Here is a 26,667-nt window from a genome sequence, read left to right as displayed (position 1 = left end):
ATATATAGTACCCTCGTATTATAAAACATACCTTTGGTGTCCTCTGCTGGTTACATAAATTACCACCACTGCACAAAAATTCAAACTACCAAAATTAAGCGCATGATTTATTATAATTTTTAAACAGAGCATAATGGCATTTTATATGTAGCTAACCACAGATAAAATTACAAGATTTATGGCCAGGTAAATAGTAAAATAAAATAAAATAAAATGTAATTCTCTAATGGAAACACAGTGAAAAGATGAAAGAGAGGAAGAACAACAAGTCTCCACAATTATTTTTACTGCAATCAACAACAGCAAAGAAATATCTGAGACAAGCACTTAAGATGACGTCCGAATGACATGACCACAGATGTTTGCAGCAATGAATCAGACAGCTAACAATCCAATCTGAGCTCACGCAGGGCAGCATTGACAGCAGTTACGCACAAAATAAAAGGCTTTTAAACAAGACTAGCAAATATAATGTACAATTCTGTATTTACAAGAAGAAAATATCATTTCTTGTTATTCAGCTCTGTTTCTTATCTTCTGGGTTAACAAATGTCTCAAATGTTAACATTACATATCTTTACAATATAAAACACAGATGATGTGTTGTACAAGGACAGACAAATATTGTAAGATAAAAAACTTTACTTACATCACCAAATGGAATGTATTTACTTTTTTTGTTCAAAAAGAGACATTTTTGCCACTACATGTCAACATTCAGAGAAGAATGCTATTATGGAAAGTCTTAAAATGAAACAAAATATCCCTTTTTAAAATGAGAAAGCAAGTCACATCTGTTTTCATAAGACACATAAATCAGTCGTTGAGAAAATCATGACAGTGAGTCTTTGGGGAAAAAAGTCAAATTTGACAGAGTCATCGATGTATGAAATGAACAAACGTTGATATTTGAAAAACACTTTTCATTTTAATAGGAATGAGCTGTTTTGCACTGGCCCCCATCCGAATGCCAATCATAGGTGGTCTTGATGTTGCATAGCACAGAGTAACAGTTGTTTGGTCAATGGGACAAGAGGCTGTGAGTCTCTCATGAGGTCAGATCACTACGGCGCTGGAGTCGAGTTATGAGCCCTCTGTCTTTGCCTCCTCTGTGGTTTCTTTAGGTGGGCCTGGCGAGGATGGGCTCTCTCCGCCCTGTTCGCCATCATCTGCGTTTAGGCCAAAAATACTCATTAAATGCAATATTCTATGTGAATTTGTTCTTTAAGCAGACACGCTCATCCAAAGCAATTCAACTACAAGCAAATACCGGTAATTTAGTTTTCATTGATAGTATTCCCTGTAGCTCTCAAATCTCATTTTTCGCTGTTTTCTTTGTCAGTTGATCACATGACATGCCAGAACCAATGGCACTTGGCATTAGTATAGTCAAATCTGTTGTGATCTAATAGCACCATTTTTTGAAAATGAGATCTGAATGCTCTAACTGAGAAGAAAGATGAAAATTGTAGTCTTTTTCTAACACAAATCTACCATACTGCTTTAGAAGATTTGGAATATAGTGTACAAGTTGTATAAACCAGGGGGTTTTAAAACTTTTTTATGACTATAGAATATCAAGTGTCTATTATTGGTTCTGTATTTTTTCTAGCCACCATAAAAGTACTTTTAGATACAATTTTAGGTACAAATCTAAAGAGAAACAGAAAACATTATACATAAATACTATTATATATAAATGTATATATATATATATATATATATAGTCCAAGAAAAACCCTGGTATAAACTACTTTTATGATGGTTTTACGATGAGAAGAAGACTTCACCCTTTGAACTTGGCTAAAAATCTCATTGATCTACTTGTTCTTTGAACTAAAAGACAATTCAATTTTGTATGACAGTTATAAAAAATGTCCACTAGATGGCAGAAGAGGTAGTTCATTATTCATCAGGACCCAGTTACAGCACACTGTTATTATGCCAAAGAAAGTTATATAGGTTTGGAACGACAAGAGGGTGAGTAAATGACGACATGATTTTCAGGTTTGGGGACACTTACTCATAAACAGTATTCTGTTTATTATTTAAAACAGGATAATTAATGCATGATGTGGAATAGGCAGCAGATTCAACACTGCTGAGAATCTCCAGCGTCATCACAAGCTGCTCATGGAACATCATTTGCAGGGATCACATGTGATGCCTTTGAGGCTTATGTGCAACACAGAGCAGATCAGAAGTGTTTGTCTGCAGGCAGTTATTGATGCACAGGAAGGTTCAGTCATGATCTAATCCTCAACGAAGGACTTTATCAGAAGTGTTTGCGTTTAATCAAGGTCATTGCCTTGAGGGTTATATCACTAATGTCATTCTTTTTGAATGTTTTCCTATTATATAAATTGCACTGGACATGTATCAAAATTCTACCACAGAAACCATCACTAAGGACTTTCTGCAAGCATCCAGTGGCAGTCTAAAAGTTAGACTTACAGCTGACCCCCTGATGACATCATACAAAAGCACTTAAGCATTGAGAAAAGTGTATATTTGATGACAGAGTGTTCTTTTCTCAGTAGAAAAAAGAGGTGCTTTTGTCAATCACAGCTTAGTCTCGCAGACTCTGCAAACATCATGGCCCATTTTAGACATCAGAGGTACATTGCATAGATTAAATTATCCTAGTTAATTTAATGCACTGAACTTGTTTCAAGCCCTGTTAATTGCATGATTGCATATGTTTAATTACACTGCAGTATTTCATCCAGGTTATGTACTTATATGCACGCTTTTAATTAAAATTGTATTTATTTTCCCCCTTTGCTCATTATGTATTGTTTATTTAGTTTTTTGTTCATTATGTATTTCTTTTTATTTTGCTTATTGTGTATTTCTTATTATTGCTTAAATTATTATTTTTTTTTTATTCATATTTCCTCTCTTTATTATGCAACTATATTATTATAGTAATGTATTATGTATTTACATTATACAATACTATTCAAAGGTTTCAGTCCTTTATGCCTACCAAGGCTGCATTCATTTGAAAAAAAAAAGCAGTAAAAGCATTATTATTGTAAAATATTATAACATAATTTGAACATAACAGTTGAATATAATTTAAATATTTTTTGTGGAAACTGTGATATATTTTGTATGTGATACAATTAATTCTTTGATAAACAGAAAGTTAATAAGACCAGCGTTTATTTGAAACAATAAACATTTGTAACATAATAAATGTCTTTGTCACTTTTGATCTTTTAATGCATCCTTGCTGAATAAAAGTATTAATTTCTGCTGCTGATATCCAGTGGAAATCCAAATTCTCTTTAGCAAGGAGTGTTGTTTTCTTTAATTTTCATTCATTTGCACTATTTTCATTTATTTTTCCCATATTTTGCCTAGTCATAATGCTGGCCTTGCAAGCGCATACTTTTGATTATTGGAATATGCATTGGGACTAATAAAATAGAGCCAGCTGAACAAAAGACATCATACAGTACCTCCTACTGAAAGCTCGGCTAGTTTATCAGGTAGGTCGGCAGCTCCAGGACCAGCTGTGGAACCTAGAATATCTGGCAATGCATTCCGCCGGCCAGTCCTGCCCGTGGCTGCAAAGTCAGAGACAACAGGTTCCACATCAGTCATCTCTGGTGGTCTTCATAGCATCATCTGAAACAAACCAAACAACATGAACTCGATCAGTGATTGACATATGAGGCTTAAACTACAGGTTTGTTTAACAGTTCAAATAGTTCTACGTTGTATAATAAAATACTAGATCAGCAGAACTCAAGAAGTTATTCAATTTAAAAAAACTCCAAAACCAAAAAATAGGGTTAGTTTTCAGTGCAAAACTTGTTGCTATGTTGCCAGGGTGCTGAGGTGTGGTTATTTACTTCTGAGTGCTTTTAATCCTGTTGCTATCTGAACAAATTAATATCCATACTAAACTAAGTCATGTCAGTGTGAATTAATATCCATATTTAAGCCATGTCAATGTGAATCAGCATAATTTTAGGCAACAACTAATAGAAACTGATGATAGCAGTCATCTATCAATCTTAATCAGTCAACAGTACAAAAGCAGCAACAGCGTCAAAACAAGTAGAGATTTTTCTCTACTGCATTTCTAATGAGACAGTCCTCTTCTCCAGGGAGTGATCTCCCCACACACCACCCACCCGGCTTACCTTCATCCCTCATCATTTACTTAAAGGCCTATTGGGGCATTGGCTTTCACATTTACCTTTCTCTACCTCATTCAGTTGACCACACTATGGAAGACAGGGTGGCTTTGAGGAATTTGGCCAGTGTCCCTTCTGGGATATACTCTGTGTCAAGGAGGATTACAAATAACATTCATTGTGCTGGCAGTACAAGACAGAATTTCCGAACTGCTTGGCATTGCCTTCCATGCAGAAACGCTTGATTGGCCTTTAGTTAAGTGATTCTTTAGTCTGAGTGTCACTGTATCATATATGACTGTGCACATAGCCTGTGGGGAAAATTCACTACTGGAAAGGGCAGATGCGAATGTGGGAACAGACTGACTGATAAACTGCATCACCAGCCCAACCAAAAGACCTTTTATTCTTTTTCTTAAAAACAGATAGCTTTGCGTAGCAGATAAAATATATGGGTTACACTTTATTTTACTAGTCCACTTTAGACATTCTACTAACTATAAGTAACTTTGTAACTACATGTCAACTACATATCAACTAAATCTCATTATTTGCAACTACATGTCTACTAACTCTCAGAGTTAGACTGTTAGGGTAGGTTTAAGGTTAGTTGAATAAGTTGACAAAGAAACTGTTATTATATTATATATAGATATTATATATATATAGATATTAAGCAGACAGTCTACTAATACTCTACTAACTGCTAGTTGACATGTAGTTGCATAGTTACTTACTGTTTGTAGAATGTCTAAAGTGGACTATCAAAAATAAAGTGTTACCTATACTGTATATGATAAAAAAACAACAACAACATCTGGGTCAGTTAGTCTAATATCTTGATTTTATCCGCAAAATAATTTCACCAAATTTAACATTATTTTTCTCCTCTCCAAAAATAATCCATATCCTGTCTGGCTAAAACCATTATTGCAAATTAGATGGCACCACTGTAGCTTAATCATAAAAAATTCCAATCGATTTTCATCCCTGCTTCACCGGTGCTAAATTTAACAGAATCAAAACAACACTTTTGCTAACGAAAGCTATTTAGTTGGAATCAAGCTTCCTTTTCATGACGTATTGAATCTGACCAACAGAGGACATGCATTGCATCCATCTAAACTGAGTTTTCATAATATAGCAGGCTAAAAAAGTATTTTGTTTTATTGTAAAGATGCAAAGATTTCTTTATATTCAGTGACTGACTGTCATGGCTATACTTGCACCCTTAAAGTGTAATGCCAGTTCAAACTTCCATCAGAAGTGTATTTAAAATGCAACTTGAAAAAAATAAAATAAATAAAAATTCCTGAAAATATTCCTGAAAATTTATCAAAGATTTTCATATAATTAATATTATTACAGTATTTATTAATTGAATAAGATTGTATTTTTAGATTTTCAGTTTTCATTATAGCTTTAGTAATTTTGTTATGTTTTTGTCATTTTAATTTTTCTTTTTTATATTTTATTTTGCTTGAATTTAATTTATTTCAGTTTTAATAATTCTAGTGCTTCAGATTAAATTTAGTCAGTTGTCAAAGCAACATTTCCCATTTTTTATTTAAAATTTTTCATTTACTATTTAGATTTATTTTATTTCAGCTTTTTAATAGCTTTAGTTAATGATGACAACACTGAATTAAGCTGCACGATTATTTTAGGTACTTAAAAACCTTTTCTGGCAGAAATCACACTTTCATGTTTAAATTTGGTCAGTCGAACTGAACTAAGACTGATGTCGCTTTTTCCTGGGGAATAAAATTGATTATCAAAATGTCAAAGCTGTTCTTGCACGGTAATCACTAACAATCATGTTCCGCTGTAATTTTGCTCGATGTATTATTAATAGAATTATGGTTCAGGTCAGGATTGGAATCTGGGGCATCTTGGACAATAAATGAAAACCTCTAGATAAATGCATTACACACTTCTGCACAGAAATTCTATGATGTTAAAAATAGTTTTCTCCTTTAGTCATGTCTTGACTTGCCAAGGACACCATGTGTGCTAGGACTCCACTGGTGCCCTCTCAAAAAAGAATATGTGCATGACGCCTCTGCATGCAGCCATCATAAATCAATTAAACATCAGTCAAAATGTATCTTTTCAGCTTATTCATATTTTCATCTGTGCTTTCTTATTCCAGCTCCTTAAACAGGGGTTGACAACTAGACTAATGTCTATTTCTTATGTTACTCTTACAATCAGCAATCAGATTAAAATCTTACAACAAGTATGACTTATGAAATTGTAAATGAATGGCTCCTATGCTTTCGGATCAGTAGTGGTAGAAGCCTTGGCTGGAGGTCTAGTAACGAATAAAAACACTGTTGCTTGGAAATGTTACAGACTTGAATGGCTTCAGTGCAATTTTTGGTCGGCTCTTGATGCAGAGAGATATGTGGGACAACAAATCATATGAGACAACTGCTGCCACTGCATCAGCCCAAAGTTACTGAATACAGGAGGCTATGCTGAATGACTCATAATAAATAATAATATATAACCAATAATTTTAGTAATAATAATAAATAATAATTTGTACTAAATTAAAAGAATTCAATTAAAATTGATGTCAGCATGAAATTCTAATTGACCCTAAAACAAATAAAAAAATGTAAACATCCTTAAAACAGGATTTACTTTGAGAAGCAAAATTGCGTATGATTGCACATGAAGACTTACATTTTCAGATAATATATCTTTAGTTAAGTTTATTCTTCAAGTTAATGATTTATTCTTAAAACAAACAACAACAAAAAACAACTACTTAAAATATTTAAAAGTATATTAAAAAGTATATAAATGTATAAACATTTTAGTAAGAAAAATACATTTAAAAATACATCTTAATTAATTTATGTTGTTTTAGGAATGTTCAAATATTTCTTACTGAAAAACAACGCAAAAATAAGAAATGTTGGGGGGGGGGAACTATAAATCTATAAGTACAGTAAAACAACAAGAAGAAAAACAACTATGTGATATAAAAATTTAATTTTATTTAAAAATAAGAAATGTTATTGTAAGGAAGATTAAGAACAAAATGTATAGTTTAGCTGATGTCACTACAAAATAAAAAATTTGTATGTAAAACAAGAAGAAAAAAAAAACTACTTAAAATGTATGAAACTATATAACTAAATAAAAATTCTTGTTGTAAGAAAAAAATATATTTTTCTAATTCCAATCAGTCGGTACATGTAAAATCAAATATTATGAATAAAAAAAAAGAAAAAATCTGTCATATATTCCCTGTGTCTGTACCTTGGACTTTTAGTTTGTAGTTTTGTGTTTTATTGTTGCCTTGTTCCCCTCTTACTTCCCTGCTGCTCTATTCCCTTGTTTGTTGCCATGGACACTCATAGTACCCCTCACATCTCCTTGTTGGTTACTACCTTACTCATTAGTTCATTTGGTTCAGCTTACAGTATAGCCCGAGTGTTTCCCTTTCGTCTGTATGCTTTTTAATAGGGAGTGTTCATGAAATGGTGCTGCGATTGAGATATTGACCCAGCGCGCTGTCCCATGTTGGATGTTCTGCATTTTCTGCAGCAATAATTTAAAAGTTCCAATCAACAAAAATGTTCTAAAACTGCCTGGAGGAGGACATGTATCAGAAAATATGAGAAGTATGAGAAGGATGGTTTGAGCGGCCAAAGATTCTTCAAGGATCACAACTGGAGAACTGCAGAAAAAGGGTGAGTTTGGGAGTCAAAACTTTTTAAAAAAAATTATTGAACAGCACCTACATCACCACATGTTGTCTGGGAGGGCTTCAAGAAAAGAAAATCCCCAAAAAACAATCTCCAGCATATTCAGTTGTCAGACACGGCACTGGCTTCTATGGTCAGATGTAACTAAGTAGGTGCTCCAGCAAATATTCACCAGCTGAAGGGGAAAATATTAACCAGCTGGATTAAGAAATAAATTGAAACCAACCACCACCATTATTACTTTTTCAGAGTGCATTTCCATAGCTATTTATGGCTTCACCTTGTTGTCACCTGTGACACTTAAGTGTGCTCTGCTTCACTCAGTCCTGGGATCAGACGGCACTAAAATCAATGCATACTGTGACTTATAATGACACTATAGTACAAAGGCTCCTCGTGTATAAGTAAGCTCTGTGCACAGTTCTCAGTGATGAGACACTAACAATAATCATCTGGTTAAAAACAATACTCTCACCAGCAGGCCTCCACAGCAATGATAATTTATCTGGTTCATCGCAAATGATGCTAGCTAGCTGGACCAGCTACTGCTGAACAAGACCACCAGAAGATAACATCAGCATACTGTTGATGGGTTTTGGGGACTCCTCGTTTTTCTTTTTTTAATCAATTTTTGTTGACAATTGAGTCCTTAAAATATTTTGTCATTTCAGTCATTTTTTCTTTGATTAAAATGGCATAACTTAAGACCACAATATGCTGAAAATATATCTGCAAATCAAACTTTAATCAAAATTTTAAACATTTTGAAAAATGTATGTAAAAATGTAACATTTAGTATAATGAGTAAAAATTGAAATGACTAGATTTCCACTGTGAAAATTTGCTGAACAAAGGTAAATGTGAGTAGACCTTTACTCATTCTGACTAGTGCAGTCATTACTTCGAGTTCACCTACACATTCGCTTAATTCCCTGCACACATGCAACGTATAATATTATGTTTATGTTTATGTGGATATCGCTTTTTCAGCCAACATTGGTCAATAGCCAACATTTGAACTAAATGAATCAGTTCTGCAGCCGAACCTTTGTTCTGACTCTTCTACACCACAACAAAAAGGCAAAATGCAAGATATCTTTCACTCAGCAGCTGCTCTGCTTCAGGACAATTCTCTCGGCTGGGAAGAGCTCTGCCACCTGAGGCAGACAACTTAGCAACCAGCACCAGAATGAGCAACAAGGCAGGCAGCTTACTCTGCGACGCTGAGCCCCCTTGTGAACCCCACAACAGAGATTTGCGGCAAAAGCAGCACAGCTGCTACCACGCACTCCTGTGCCCATGTCTCTATAGGCATTTACCATGTTTACCAGTAGCTGTATAGTCCCACAGAGCTATCGGTGACTAGTCAAAAAGTCCAAAAAAAATCTGTTTAGTCAGGTACTGTAATAAATATTAGGGCTGGTAATTTAATGCGTTAATTAGATTAATTATGGAAAAATATAACGTGTTAAAATTATTAACGCATTTAACGCACTTGCCCCACCCCAGACCTTTGTGGATCATCTGCCATTTCATACAGTTGATTGATGACTAATATGAGGCAGGGAAACAACTTATTGCATGATGAAGCATAGGGATTAGGGAATATCCCTAAAATTCAAGATATGGGGCAAATCGCCTGTTTTTAGATTGTGTCTCATATTTACATCACACATAGCTACATCACATAGGCAAGGTGCAATTAGTGTTGTCAAGGTACCAATATTTCAGTATTCACTACCAATACCAGTGAAAATCCATGGTTCTCATTGCCAATTTCGGTACCAAAGCAAAACACTAAAATATGCTAAAAAAAATCAAATTTAATAACTTTTTATGACTAAAAATAAAACCAATGCCATTCTTTTCACTTATTTACAATTGTGTTTAAAGGTTTTCTACAAGTAATTATGAAAAACAGTAAACAAGTTTCACCCAAATTTAATTTGTCTTTTAATTAATGAAATTTAAACACATTTTATTTTTTGGTAAATAAAGGGGATTTGCTATTAAAATTAAAACATGGGAGAAATATTGTGTGATTTATGTCTTTAAAAAGTTTTATACATTTTTTCAACAGTAGTAGCATTAATCACATACATTCTACTAAATAATAGTAATATTACTAGCACCAGAGGCGTCGTGCCCATTCAAAGTGAGGGGGCACGTGCCCCCTCAGATATCTGAGCCAAGTGGATTTTAAATGCAGCTTCCAAACGAAAAAAAAAATTGCAGAATAATATTTTTTATATATTTGATACAATCACAGCGGTGTAAAGATCGTTCAGTGCACAGCATCAGCTGCTAAATTCAAATCTGCGTTCGCTGGCTATTCGTTTCATAATGTAAAGTGCTTCAGTGATTTTAATGGGAGTTTTTGAGAGTGCCTGAACTCTGGCTAGACTGAATGAAAATGTTTTTTGATAATGTAAATGTTCTTTACTCTCTGTAAAATGAAAGTGTTAAAATAAGTATCTTACAATATTGTTATTAAAATTTACATTAAATGCAAATTCAGTCGTATTAAAAATATTTTATGGCATCATATGGCACTTAATTACATGATGTGGAGATTAATTAATCTAATTAATCGCACATCAAATTTGGAGAAATTACTCTGAAAGTCAGGTTTTTATGTGTAGTTAATAGATTACACTACATTTCCATATATTGATCAAATAACAATCTATAAAGGTGCAAAACGCGTTTACCTACACATATTTGAGAAACGAGATATTTCCTGATATATTAAGCATGTTTGGAATTGTTTTGAATAAAAAGGAAAAAAAAATAATAAAAAAAATAAGCCTATATCAGTTATACAGTGCTTTCGTAGAATGACTTATACTAAAGAAACCTGGAACCATGACATTTTAATTTTTTTAGTACTGACTTGGTACCGAAGTACCGGGTCTTTTGACAACATTAGGTGCAATATCACACAAGTGCAAATGTGATACTCATCTGATACAATAGTTCATTAAGAAGTTAATATTGTGTTATTTTAGACACAATGTTGTCTGATTTGCTCAATTTTGCCAACCAGAAGATAAAGACAAAGCAGAACTGATCATCTCTGAGCAACCAACAGCAGCATTTCATTTCTTAATCCATGTTTTGGACAAATTGGGTGAACCATTTGGCACATTGAACCATTGGCCATAGTTGCATTGGCTTTGAAGTGGCGCTGCACAGACCGATGGGTGTATGACATCAAAGTACTGCGAGAGCAATTCAAAAGCAAAAGGAGTCATCTGCTCTCTAAGCTCTTGCAGTTCTTTGATGTCACACACCGATCGGTCTGATGGTGATGATCGGCTTCAAGTCCAACAAGCCCAATGATTCAATGAACCATTCATAAAGAACAATTTACTTCACTCCTAAATGAATCAGCCATTTGAACGAATCAAATGAATGAATAAATCACTTAATCATTAAGACTTTACCACCATCTACTGGCAGTTTTAGTTTATTATTTAGAGTACCATTTCATTAAAGAAATAATTTCACATTTTCATAGTAATAATAATAGAAAACAAATTATGGATATAGTTCACCCAACCAAAAATGACAATTCTGTCATAATTTACTGACATGGTCCAAAAGAGTATGCTATATGTAATACATTTTATCAAACAAAATATTTCATGCTGTATGGAAGCATATGGGTAGCATTATTCAATTTGGAATGTAATATGCAAAATGACAATGCAATATGTAAAATGACAATGCATTTCTGTATTTATATTTACATTTTCCAATACATTTGTGCAACGTTTGGTGCAAAATGAAAATGAAAATTAAATAACATAATTTTAATTTGCCATTTCATACACCAGTTTTAATATGTAAAATGAATACTAATTTTAATGCTTTATAAGTTGCAAAATTAAAATGAAAATGTATTACAGAAATGATAAGATATGTGTAACATGTTCAAGCAAAAACTGTGGCAAAATGATCATTTAAATGCTATTTTTCTTAAATGTATTAACACTCACAGTCAAGACACATACGATTGCATTTTCATTCAGTGTCCAGCAATGAATGTAGCAAAATTCAATGCGCACATTGAAAATGCATTCCGAGCCGATCACGTGTCCGCCCCCTCCCGCCATGTCAATCACTGCGTGAACAAGGCAGGGCTTGCAGAAGGTCAAGAGACTCAAATCTCAAGAAGAGGATTCAAGTGAGAGAACATGGACAAGACAGTTGGCCCGTGTACGTTTTGATCATTTCGGTTTATGGCTTCAATATTTCATTCGCACTTGTGGGCGGAGCTGAAACGCTCCTTTCATCTGATTGGTCGAATCGCTCCAGCTTCAGCTCGGTGTTCTCATTCTTTCAGGCAGAATAAGAGTCAGTGCGAGTGAAGCACTGTAATGTCTGAAACCACAGCTCACTGTTAATTAGCATAATATTTGAATCAGATGTAGCTGGGCACATAATTCAATGAAATATTGAAGCCATAAACCAAAATGATCAAAACGTACACGGGCCAACTGTCTTGTCCATGTTCTCTCACTTGAATCCTCTTCTTGAGATTTGAGTCTCTGACCTTCTGCAAGCCCCGCCTTGTTCACGCAGTAATTTACATGGCGCGAGGGGTGGACACGTGATCGGCTCGGAATGCATTTTCAATGTGCACATTGAATTTTGCTACATTCATTGCGGGACACTGAATGAAAATGCAATCGTAAGTGTCTTGACTGTGAGTACTAATGCATTTAAGAAAAATAGGATTTAAATGATCATTTTGCCACAGTTTTTGCTTGAACATGTAATACATATCTTATCATTTCTGTAATACATTTTCATTTTAATTTTGCAACTTATAAAGCGTTACAATTAGTATTCATTTTACATATTAAAACTGGTGTATGAAATGGCAAATGAAAATTATGTAATTTAATTTTCATTTTCATTTTGCACCAAACATTGCACAAATGTATTGGAAAATGTAAATGTAAATACAGAAATGCATTGTCATTTTACAAATTGCATTGCCATTTTGAATATTACATGCCAAATTGAATAATGCTACCCATATGCTTCCATAATGCTGAACCTACTTTTTGTAATCTCTGTTTGATGCTTTGCACAACAATGACTTTAAATGATCTTTTCAGAGTAATTTCTCCAAATTTGATGTGCGATTAATTAGATTAATTAATCTCCACATCATGTAATTAATTAGATGAAAAATGTTAATCGTTTACCAGCCCTAATAAACATATATGTATATATATATACAGTATATATATATATATATATATATATATATATAAACCATAGCAGCTTGCAAAAATGCTTGTATTCAGCATGTACCCAAATGTGAAAAAACATGCACAAAAATGTGGTAAATATAAACAGGCATTACTTTAAATATCAGAACAAACAAGGTTAATCCAGTCTTAATCCATGAACAGCCCAGTAACAAGCTTTAAAATATCCCTGACAGAAGGGCAGCGTTTTATTTGTATTTTTTCATTTCATACTTTCCTTTCTGCACACTTACAGATAATTTTCTGTCTTCAATATTTAACCAATGCACTGCAAAAAGCATGAATGAAATGTGACTGAAATAAAAAGCAAAAATGTCAAGTTAAATCTCCTTGTGTTACAAGGCCTATTTTAAGCATGTAATTATATGGATACGGTGGGCTGTTTGTAAAAACACAAACATGAAGAACTATACATAATGAGAAAAAATGTGGTTATGATCTTTTACAGAAATAGCTTACTTATCAATGAAACATGTCATTCTAAATCATAATTACTTTCTCTCTTCTGTGGAACTTGAAAGGTGAATTTTGTGGATTGCTTGTAGATTATTCTGATGTTTTTATCAGTTGTTTGGACTCTCATTCTGACGGCACCCATTCAGTGCAGAGGATCCATTAGTGAGCAAATGAGTGTTACCCAATTTACCCAAATCTGTTCCAATGAAGAAAAAAACTTTTGATATATTGGATGGCCTCAGCTGAATACATTTTCAACAAATTTACATTTTTGGATGAACTACTCCTAATTTTGTGTGAATGATCTTTAACCGGTCAGACCCTTTATTCAAGCATGAGTAGATCATAGCATTTATCATAAATCAAGAGCACTCAATTCCTTAATAAGTATTCAACATCTTTCTTTGCCAAATGAAGCACAACTTTAATACTACAATTGCTCAGCAAAAGACAATTATGAATATAAATCAATAATTAAAATTAAACATACTATCACTTAAGCCAGCTATTGAATATAAGCAAAACACAGAAAAAAAAGCACACAAACAAAAGTCTTATATTTATTGGACCACATACCCAGGGCCCCTCTTGGCCTTTGTCCAGGCATACAGAATACGTGTGGGAAAATAGAGCTGGTTTTTCCGAATAATCTCTGCTCTGGAGACCAAGGACAAGAGCTTCCCCTCAGCTTCTATATTTGGCCTTGATGGTCTGCAACAAGACAACCCAACCTTGTAGAGCATGACTTGACAAGAAGCAAAAGTATCTCCCTGTGCCATTGTTGCAGTGATGGCAGTGGAAAATAAATAGCTTGTGTGTGATTGGTCTCACTTGGTTATGTAATAAAATCATTGCTTTTGACGGCTCATGAGGACTGAACAAAACTCAGAGGAGCTGTTTGAGGAGGAGAGGCGTAATGCATGTTATGCGCAGTCTCCCAGCACCTAACATTCAAAGGTCTTTTCTGTTTACACACTCCTATATTCAGCCTGGCTAATGATGCTAATGGCACAGTATCTTCCAATCAATACGAGTGAGAACAATGTCGCAGATGACCTACAACAGCATGGGCTAGTGCGATAAGCCAGTGAGAAAGCAGATGTCTAATTTAAGGGTACTGCATTGTGCTGTGTTTATTTTCATGCATTTCTACTCTCTGGGATTTTGTAAGGTCAAGATGTGGAAGGACAGCTGGCATTTTATCAAGCGCAATGACCTGAGGCTGACACTATAGCGTAAAGGTGTTGACTTGCTGGATTTGGGAGGACTGTTAACATTTGCATGAGGAACACAAATACATCACTCATAAAGTCATAAAGTTGTAACAATCTTTGGTGAAATGTAATGCATTAACAAAACCCCCTAACAGTGGTATCTTGTGTTCTTCACAAGAAAAATTTAGATTTATGTACTTGAACTTCATATAAAATTTCCATCCAGTTGGAATACACAGTTTTAACATAAACTGTTTTTATCTTTTTATAAATTTGTGATTGTTTTATATTGTTGTTTGTTTTATGTATTTATTTATTTATTTTTTTGCATCACTTGGTCGACTATGCCGTTAAATGTGTTATATAAATCAACAGAACATCTCGGTTACGTATGTTACCCTCATTCCCTGAAGGAGGGAATGGAGACGTCACATCGGTGACCGACGAATTGGAATCTCACTTAGAGAGACCAATCTACTTCTAGTATAAACTAAACGAGCCAATGCACACTGGATGTGATTATTGCATCCAGCCCCAGCTGATCACAGCGGGAGTATAAGTAGGCAGCAGGTGCAGTGCATACCAGGTTTTCAAAATTATTAAATTAAATTAATCAAATAAATAAATAAACAAAATGAATAAATAAATAAATAAAACTTACTAACCCCAGTCTTTTAAAAAGCAGTGTATGTAATGTTTTGATAAAAGCAAAAAGGGGTAACTGTGTCCATGGTTTCAGGTCACTGCCCCAGATTACCTGATGAACCTTAGCCAATATAAACTTATTTTTGTGCCTCTCTTATCACTGGGCCCAGGATGGGGTTTGTGGTTGTCCTATTCCTGATGTAAGTCATGGAACATTCTACACACACTCCTGGACTTCACTAGAGCTGGAGGGAATGATGGTATGTGAAGTGAAGTGAAGTGAAGTGAAGTGAAGTGAAGTGAAGTGAAGTGAAGTGAATTGAAGTGAAGTGAAGTAAAGTGAAGTGACGTGTGACCCATACTCGGAATCTGTGCTCTGCATTTAACCCATCCAAGTGCACACACACTGTGAACACACACCCGGAGCAGTTGGCAGCCATATTGCTGCGGCACCCGGGAGCAGTTTGGGGTTCAGTGCCTTGCTCAAGGGTCAAGGTATATATATTTAATAAGACTTTTATTCTGCAATGATGACTGATCATAAGTGGCAGTAAAAACTTGTTTCTTTGATGAAATTATAAAAAAAAAATAATAATAATAATATATATATAGTTTCTCCTAAATAAAAGGAGAAACAATTTTAATGATTGTAATGTAATGTAATGTTAATGATTGTAATGATTGTGACTCATACCATCACAAAAGCTTGGTCATACCACCCACCCCTTAGTCTTCCTCTTACTGTATGACGATATGTGACCGCAACATAAATGGCTAGCTCTTTGAATTTTGAGGAGGTGTAGGTTGAGACCAGCTGAACATACTGTAACTTCACTTGTCATTCCCATAGCTGTCATACAGCTGTGAAAATGCCAACACTGTGTGCAAATAACATTTTTGAAATCACATGATGTAGTACTTGTTTGATGACAGTGTTGTCAAAATATTGTTTCTCAGGATATTCTAAATAAACCTGAAAGCACAAAAACTATTTCCTCTATTTGAGTTGTATTGTGTTAGGGTATCTTTTTGATTGATTCTAAGTGAAAGCCACGATCACACTGTTTTGACACTGCTCTGTTGTGCAATTTCAGTAAAAGATATGATAAAGCTTCTGACAGCAATTCCCTGTGCAGGTTCTGAGCTATTAAAGCTAGTCTTTCCCAGGTCAGAAGACATCAGCTCTGTTCCAAAATCTGAGAGCTGCCATGCTGTCTACTGCCAATAAGCAGCTACACTTTTTCAAGCAGTATCCTAACCAGCTGCTCCAATGCCGCCATATAGAATTTTGATACAGCAACATAATGTTACTGTATCTTTTTTTAACAGACTTTGTAGCGTAAGCATGCCTAAAATGTCTTAAAATGTTGTTTAGATAGGCAGTTCATTAGGTTTTAGAACAGAACTATTGTGAGGCTGCCTATGGACTGATATCTTCAATCTTTAGACATACCAGGGGAGTGACCATAAAAAAATACATGATTCACACACTGTGAAATAGATCAGGTTTTTGGAGCTACTGGTTGTCATGACTAATTAAAATGTTACATTTTACACTGAATATCTGAATATTTATAAAAGCCTGAGATTCACCAATTAACACCAATTAAATCATCATATACAACAGCAGGACATTTTAAAGGCCACATCTTTTTACTTAACAGAATTATTAGCACATCTAAAAAAAGGTTGCTAATCTGGACACCTCTTTTGACATGTAGCCTAATATTTGGCTGGGGAGAAGCTTTAGTTCTATTTATATTATATTTATTTGATATTCCAAGGGATTTCAAAGAATACCATGGTCTTACCAGGGTAAATGTCCAAAAGTGCATGGTGATGCCATGGTGATACTTTGCTGCCTCACGATATTTCATTAATTGTGTTTTTTTTATTATTACTGGAAAACATCTTGCAATACAAATTCATTTGTCAAGCAATAGACACAGAGTTTCAAACTTTATTGGTGACAAATGATAGAACGCAGGTTTGATTTAAACTGATTTGAAGCCTAAATATTTGAATTAATCTGACACTGTTTTTGTTTCACTTTGGTTCACTAGATGAATTGTTGTGTGAATGTGAACAATTCACTGAAAGATATCAACTCAAAAAAGAGATTTGTTGAACTACATAATAACTGAAATATTGCTATGAAAACAAAACATCTTAGCTTCTGTCATCACTACCCCGCTTGCATTCTGAAAAGCTGCATGACTGAAAAACACCCCTCATAACTGGAGCCTCACTAATGAGAAATCTAGCCTCCTTCACAATTTGTAGCAACAAAGAGACTTGGTTCTTTTTAATTATTTTTGGATCGATTCTTTCTGGAAGTTACTCTGACATATGGTAGATATATCACCAATCATATCACTGAAGCTGAGTGAATTACAGAACGAATTAAGTCTTATTATTGTTAACAAAAATGTGCATGTCTACAAATCTAAAACAATCCAGTAAGAGTGATAAACAAAGGGAAGAGACTTGAGTTATGTCATGGTCATAAAGAAGAAAGATTTATTCACTTAAAGGATTTGTTCTCATATCCCAATTCATTCACTAACAAAACCACAACTAGCAATGCTGGAAACCAGCTGTGCACTAGTCTGGCAGGTCAGCTAAACTAGCTAGGACTGGTTTAAGATTGCATTTTCAGGGTTACACAAAGCACACTTTTTTACAGAAGGATTTTACAGAAGAGGATTTAATGCCATTATTGCTCAAAGAAACTACCACCACACTACAACTATCAAACAGCTCCAGCTGTGTCAGATGACATGGCTCTGAGCCTTCCCTCGTCACACATTTATCTGCCAGCCTATATTCCACCTCAGACCTTTGAAAATGATGTTTTGACTGCTGCGCCTCTAAATCTCATATGCATCCAAATTCCCATTCAGAATCCAAATAAAGACTGGTCACTCGTTTGAACATTCCAACACCTTCACCGACACATCTGTGCATGGTGAACAAAGCTAATTAGCGCTGCATTACAGCAATGTCTCCAGCCATATCAATAGACATCAAAGCTGTTTACTGTGTCACATCACATGTACGGCCAAAAATAACATGAGCCAAATCACATCCAATCATACCCAGAGGATCAGATACAACCTTAGCAGCAGCAAATTGAAGATGAACTGTAGGTTAGCCAGACAACAAATGTTTTAATCTCCACCTATTTATAGGAGATGCCAGCCGCTTGAGGGCAAAGCCCATTCGTGTGGGCTAGAAGAACAAAGCACAGATTAAATGTGATTCATCTTCTCACGTTTGAAAAGCAGACCTTAGTTTCCTGTACAGTGCATCCTCAGGGAATGATTTTCCCATTGGCTATCTGCCTCCCCAAACAAAGATTGTGCTCAATGACACAATATTGATGTGCACGGGACACTGCTGAAATACCAACGAATCTGATACCAACAGATCTGACATTATCCAAATCCATATTTGGACTGATAGTACAGAACCTCAAGCATTTAACTATATTAAGCCATAACATTATTTCTAGGATTTTATAAAGCTAGTTGCATCATCTGTAAAATTGTATTAAATATTAGAAATGGCAATGAGTTTTCCAAATGTATTTCAATTAGGACTGCAGAGTTGATTGGTGTGATTAGTGGTATTTGCCAAGACAAGAATCTCTATTAGCATTCCTCATCGATTTCATTCTGCACTATTTGTGCTGTAAGCATGAACGACATCTCAAACTGCACTACTTACAACTTCCACCAGGCAGACGATAAAACGGTCCAGAAATCAGGAGGGATCTAGGAACCACAACATCAGATGGTGAGCTCTTTTGATTTAACTGAGACAGTTAGCAAAAACCTAAGCTAGCAAAGATCTATCTACCCCTAGCAACACCCTACGAACACCACTCTATTTGTTGTTTGATTTCTTTTTGCAGAACAATTTGCAGTCATTAGAAGGGTTTGCTATAATCTCTTTGAACAGGCTTCAACCAACCATTTTGCTGACTCCAACGTGTGCAAAGTTTTCTACTGTAATAAACCACAAGATAGCAAGAGCAATAAAGTACTAAACGGACTCTCTTACTTTCAAAGATCATCTAAGCGAATCTGCATTGAAGAGATTTCACAAAAAAAGCGGTCTTCATAAAATTAAATCAATTAGGGTTATTTATCTAAGGCTTTATTTATCAAATCAATATATGCTACACTTAAATGCTCCTAAGCATAGTCCACATTAGATTTTTAAAATGATTTTATCAGTCAGAGAGGTAGAGGGCTCTTTGCGGTTACTTGGCACAGATTTTAATGTTGCTACTCCTATACAGTACAAAAACACATTTGAAATATTTATGGCAGGATGTACTGAAAGTGGCATGAAAGAAGAGGAAGGCAAACTAACACTGATTAATAGCAAAGCAGCCATAAGGAACTGAACCCACAGAAGTTTGACTTTCAGTCTAGAGCCCTTAACATGTTCAATTAAAGGAAAAATACTATAAGATATCCTCACGACTAAATACATTTATGCTTGTCTTGTCTATATGCTCATTTATGCTGTTATGGATGCACAATTACTTAGTTGGGCTATGATGGCTTCTAAATCTTAAACTTTGAGAGTGACATACCAATACCAGTAACCCAGACAGCAACATAGTGTTGGCCCATAACATTTTATTTAGACCACAAAGTGTGTGTGTGTGTGTGTGTGTGTGTGTGTACACAGTTTATACTGTAAAAATATTAGCAGTATTAATGCAATGTTATCACATGGTTTGTTTGTTTAATATTTATCGAATACAGTTATTAGACTGCATTTATGACACCTATAAAATTGAAAAGTCTGCATAGAATCTTTTGGAATAATTATTTTAAATGTATTATTCAAATTTTTGGTAATAAAATGTTTGGTGATGAAATTGCATTTCTTTTCTTTTTTCTTTTTTTGCAAAAATTATATTACTTAGGCCTACTATTAGAATTATTAATGGCATACTCCATTATATTCCTTTCACCATTTTTTTTTGTTATTAGTAACAAAATGGCAATTCTCAGCAACAGAAACCATTGCGGTGTCTTAAGCAACAGCAACTCGCTCCCAGAATTTGGCCTTTTAAAACAGCATTGATTGTATTTTACAAGTAACACCTTCAGTCTAGGCTTTTGCCACACATAGTGTGCCAAGAATGAAGACACTCTGTTTTAATAAATAATTCACATGTGCGAGGTTCCAGTGTAAGTTCGATAAAAGCTCCTTGTGAATGTGACCCCTTATTCTACCGTCACTGACAATATATCCAGTGCAAACAGACACAGACTTTATTTGACAGAAAGTGAGAGTTTTAAAGCTTCACAACATGCAACAATCTGTTTTATGTACTTGACATATGGTTCGTACAGCTCAGAGCAGACAATAAAATAAGATGCTGTCTTGGTGCACAACATCTGACAGTTAGCAAGGAAGATCTAACTGAAAGCCAGGATACCTTGGTCCCTAGATTGGCTACGGTGTATTTTAAGGTCCAATATGATGTTGTGCTCAAATCCGGTGATTTAAGATAAGAGATAACAGTGAGACCTCTGGCCCTTTATAACCCTCCGGTGCCAGACTTTACACAAGCCCTGCTACAGCGTATTGTAGAGCCTAGGATTAGGCCTTATCGTTAGAACACAGTGTGGTCTTTAACTCCTTACTGAAGGAGGAACACCACATGATGCACCCCATATGGTGAGAGGCATAAAAGCCCACGTCGTTAGCAATGTGCGCCTCTGCAAACTACCGCTGATTCATCATTGTCACCTCCACAAAACACCTATTCAGAGTAACAATAACGGGAACTTTATTTAACATTATGTAATATGTAGATTCTTCATTTGACCAACAGCAAAAAATATTATGATTTTAATGCTAAAAGACTACAAAAATGGTTAATTGGTTAACTGTAAGTTGCCTTACTAAATACAGGGAAAAACTGCAATGCAAACGTAAAGAAACATTTCATGTAATTTTTCAGTAAAATACATTAAATTTACAGTTTTTAGAAGCTTATAATTGAGTCAACTTAAAATTTTCAATGAAAAACCGTGACCTGACATTCACATAATTCACATCTGTGGACACTTCACATTTGATGCTTTTTTGTTGTTGTTGTTGTTGTTTTTTTATAACGGTTTCTTCTTAGTTTTATCTTTTCATTTATGTATACTAAGGTTTTATGTTGCATCTTATGTTGTGAAATTAATATATATATATATATATATATATATATATATATATATATATATATATATATATATATATATATATATATATATATATATATATATATATATAATTATTTATTGCATTATTTTAGTGTTGTGTGCTACAATGATGTGTTTTTTTTTTTTTTTTTTGTAAGTTCTGGCAACCACAGCTCCTATTTGGTTTTACAGTAAATTTTTGGGATTTTTTTTTTTAAGTGTACTTTGCATGCTATTAATGATTTTATGTATTTCAGAAGTAATGTGAAGTAATGATGTACTTTTTTGTACAACGCCTATATGAACTGTGGCTTTAAAATAACAGTTGAATGACAGCAGTATTGTTAAAACAGAAATAAGTTTTATTTATTATTTTATTTATTTTGGTGCCACAACTTAATCACTCAATGACTTTCAGTTCTTAGAAATAAAATTAAATCAAATTAAATTAAAGTTTGACCACAAAACATAAGTTGTTAGTATTACATATGTCTATTATAAATGCCAGGAAGCTGTCCAGTAGCTCTACTCCAAGTTGCATTGGACAAAAAAAAAAGTTACCATTAAGTAATAACTCTCTGTTTGTGTTACATGCTGTGATGCTTTCAGTTGTTCATTAATGTGAGAATATTAATGTAATTTGTGGACCAACTGGTGAAATGAATGGAGAGTTGAGCTCTCTTGGGATCTCGCCAGTAAAACACAAGAACAGAAGCTGTCATACCTTTCACTAGAGCCTTGATGATACTCTGAAGAAGGCTGAAACAGAATAAATATCAGCTGTTAAAAGAGAATAGAGAGGAGAGAGAGAGGAGAGAGGGAGGGAGAGAGAGAGTGAGAGAGAGAGAGAGAGAGGCTGTGCTTCTTCAAGGCCAAATTTTGATCTGTTGCATTTTGTCGGCTTAAATTGGTTTAATTTTTTCAAATGCCTGCTTTAATTAAAAGACTATAACGGACTTGGGGTTACAAATAAGCACCTGAACCTCCCAGTGCTTTGTACGTAATAATATGGTTTGATTTACTCATTACATTAATTTGTTTAAAATGTGTCACTTCAAATTCATCGACTATAATTTCCCTCAAACTGCTGAGGCAAATTTTAAATAACATCTTGTTTTTGCCACAAGATAAGAAATAAAATAAAAATAAAAACAAATTCTCACTGCCAGCCATTGGTCAATAAGTCCTTTCCCCAAACTCACTCCATTGGTCGAGATATTTTTTAGTGTGGCTGGATAGGTGGAATCAACCAAAGAATGGCTTATAAAGCTTTTAATTATTCCAGTTAAATATGCAGAAACATCTATAATATTATTCTAATGTTTACAAAATGACATGCATTAAAAAAATATGGAGTTGCATTTTACAGCTATTAGATGATTGCTCAGTTTCATCACTTGTGAGCTTGAAATTCTAAGCATTTGATGAGAAACATAGAACAACATAACTGTCACGATCCTTTGGTATAATTCAACTATTTCTAGCTTATGATTTTATAACGCAGTGTTTTGTTAAAATTAACTTTGCATGTTAAAATAGCCTAAAGAAATAAAACAAGTCTGGGCATCAAATTTGCTTTTTTTGTCTAACTGCCGGTCTTGTGACATATGTGTGAAAGCAGACCAGCAAGTGTGACTGTGCAGCACCGCCAAACTATCCTGTCTAGTCCCATGAGAACAATTAACTTTATGAACAGGCAGAGACCGCTGCAAAGTTTCTGTTATCATTAACAAGGCCAATTAAAAATGGATTCTCCATGGGCAGCACCCAGCATGATGATCTGCTGTACAACACACACACACACACACACCATTTTCTGACACTGAGATTGATAGATGTAGAAGGGCGGCAACTAGATTGCTACAATTTATCATGAGATATGATGTAGGCCTACACTCTTCTATCTGCATTTAGAAATCTAGAAAAACCAAATCATCCAGGTTATTATTATATCAGTAAGTGTGCTGATAAAATGAATAATAATAATTTAAACCAGATCCTGCCCTTTATCTGCAAATCTGATGGTCATTGAGCTGTTCTAGGAAAGATGGAGCATATCAATGTGTAATTTCATGTGTGATTTAACCCTGCTGGAGGCCCATCCATTATCACAGCGTAACAACATGACAATATAATACCAACATCACCAATGTAATATACAAAAATAGATGCATCCATAACCACGGACAAAAGCTTATACCAGACTGTAAATGCAGGACTCGTTACAATAGAAAGGACACCGTGCCCGTTTGAGTAAATGCCTCTTGATGGGAAGATAATGAAACCGCTGTGTCTCCTAGGCAACTTAAACCACCTTTAACTTAGTAAGTTGGAATTAAAAGATCACAAATGTCACATTATCTGTTCTGCTCATACTCTCCATGGCAAAATGTTTTACAAATGAGGGGGAAAAAAGAAATAAAAACATTTTTCTGATTTAATAAACTAACATTAAAATATATATATTATTTTAAGTGTAGTTTACTTGGGTTTTGAAATGATAACTTTGAAAAGGAAGGTATACTCAGCCCAGACACTGTAACTTTACATTGGCTTTTTTTATGTGCATTAATTTACAACCATGAAGCATCATTACATCAGAAATTAATCATACATACAAATGTATAATTATCTCTGCTGGAAAATCCAGTTGGAACCATTTGCTGGTCTAAGCTGATCATTAGCTGGTTGACCACCAATCATGTTCTAAAAACAAATATGATTGACTTTACATATGGCCAAATGGCAGCCGGTCTGTTGGTGCATGCTCTAATATGGTGCATGGACCACCTAATGACTATCTTAGACAAGTTAGAAATCAGCTATCATAGAGAACAATTTCATGTCATTACATCCAATCCAAGGTCAGTGTGATTTCAGACCCATATACACCAGAAATAAACAATGAAAATAAAAAAGTCTACAGTTCAGCATAACCTTTTATCTAAATCTAATAGAAAAGAATGCAACAGCATCTTATAATTCAAACCATCCAAATGCAAAATGCATTCATATGCAATAAATAAATAAATACAATAATTATCTTAGTTAATTCCTTCATGTGCCAGGCGTGTAGGGAATATTGCATGATCACAGTGCATATGAACTGGCAGTTGACACTGGAAAAGGAACAATAGAATTTTCATTACGACAACAGGGACTGTTTAACTATCATTAATACTCGTTCAAAACACGTGGTCCATTCGTTTACTTATTGTTTTGTCATTTAAGCGGCATGTAAACGAACGTAAAGCTGTAATGCATCAGTGAGCATCTGGATAGAGCAGCGCACATAAAGAAGTTCAAAGCGCGCAGTGATGCTCTGTACATACGCGTCTGCCACATCTCTAGCCCTCTCTGTATTTCTTGTGCCAGTCCTGCAGCAGAGCTTTTACTCACTCCGAACATGAAGCAACTCCTCGAAGCAGAGCTATCCGGGAGAACACTCCGAATCAGTACCAACAGAGGCTATCCGCGAGGGGAACTCCGCGTATCGAGACCATCTTTGTCGTGATTCTCCTTCTCTCTGACACTGAGTGTCCCGCGTGAGCGAGCACAACTACACTGCGCGCCGCTTACATCACACGAGAGCGCGCACAGCCAAACGCTACCCGTCATAGTTACACTTTAAACATAAAAAGGTGTGTTGATTTACAGTTGCACTTTAGACACAGAAAAGTATGTTTATCTATTTCCAGTGTGTGTGTGTGTGTGCGTGCACAACACTAGATATTATCATACACATAACAATAACATATCAAATATGTAAATTAAATATATATTAAATACATATTATTATTATATTTTATTAAAATTAAATAATATAATTGTTATTTAAATTATATTATATTATGTGTGAACGGGATTAATTATATACTATATTAAAACATAACATAACATTGAATATATAATTGTTAAATTAATAAATTATTGCCTCTTGTATATTATATTATATTATATTATATTATATTATATTATATTATATTATATTATATTATATTATATTATATTATATTATATTATATTATATTATATTATATTATATTTGAACGGGAATAATTACATAACTTTTTAAAACATAAAAATATTTGAATTCCATTATTGTATGTGCACAAGTAGCCTCTAATATATTATATCATAAATGTCTCTAAGTTATATTTATGTATATTAACGTCTCTAATTTAATACGTTTACTATGTTATGATAATAATATCCTTTATATATATCCTTTGAATAGATATATTAATAATAATATCATATCATAGAAGCTTAATATATATAAAATTGGGTCAAATAATAATCTGTTTCTTACAACTACCTTTTACACCTTATGCAACCACAATCCTCCCCTTTAACAAACAAAACAGTAACCCTCTGACCTGGCTGAGGATAATTACTTCTGTACGATCCTGCTCCACTTGACTACACCGCATCCACTTCATCCCATTTGTCGATTCCAAAAATAAAATGAATCCTGGTAGCCCAAGGGCATGTGTTTAATTATGAAATGTCTGTAGACCAAAAGAGTTTTGATTTAAAAGAGTGACTAAAAGAGAGATTTTCCTGAATAAATAAATAAATAAATATGAAGTGATTAAACATGAAAAAGGCAACCCAGCTCTCTTGAGAAAAGGCAGATGGTGCAGGAACCAGAGGGAGAAATTGCAGTTAACAAAATGAATAACTATTTGTTAATTTGACTATTAAAGCCTGAATCACATGTCCTGTTGCTTTGCGTAATCCTGATTTGGTTGGTTTATATGGTAAATCACCTGTTATCAGACAAATGTACAAGATAATATTAAACTAAAGCCTCAAAGTCAAAGGTGTTTAAACTAATTATTAGATTCACTAATCAAAACTAGTAGTTTAAAGGATCACTTATGGATTCTAATGTGATGATGACAGTGACGTGATAGAATTAGAACTACAGTGTCCTTAATCGTCCCTGAGATCCATCAATATAATTAGTA

The 26,667-nt window shown here is 34.3% G+C and overlaps 1 protein-coding gene across 1 annotated transcript; it reads right to left on the bottom strand.

Moving 5' to 3' along the window:
• On the bottom strand, positions 1-25,255 carry LOC132091814 (cAMP-dependent protein kinase inhibitor beta-like). The gene is made up of 3 exons (XM_059497918.1): positions 25,094-25,255; positions 3,468-3,636; positions 1-1,169 (listed from the first exon to the last, which is right to left on the bottom strand). Exons 2-3 carry the CDS (start codon positions 3,610-3,612, stop codon positions 1,084-1,086), a joined length of 231 nt encoding a protein of 76 aa, XP_059353901.1. The 5' UTR covers positions 3,613-3,636; positions 25,094-25,255; the 3' UTR covers positions 1-1,083.
• Between the last annotated feature and the right edge of the window lie 1,412 nt (positions 25,256-26,667).

The sequence above is a fragment of the Carassius carassius genome, chromosome 18 (genome assembly GCF_963082965.1).
Source record: "Carassius carassius chromosome 18, fCarCar2.1, whole genome shotgun sequence".
In the NCBI taxonomy this organism is placed as follows: domain Eukaryota; kingdom Metazoa; phylum Chordata; class Actinopteri; order Cypriniformes; family Cyprinidae; genus Carassius; species Carassius carassius.
This window is presented reverse-complemented; position numbering and strand designations above follow the sequence as displayed.

Excerpts from the sequence above, each read along its gene's own strand:
- LOC132091814 (XM_059497918.1), bottom strand. The coding sequence starts at position 3,612 with ATGACTGATGTGGAACCTGTTGTCTCTGACTTTGCAGCCACGGGCAGG. Across the intron at positions 1,170-3,467 it reads AGCCGAGCTTTCAGTAGGAG|ATGATGGCGAACAGGGCGGA; the intron begins GTACTGTATGAT and ends GCCTAAACGCAG.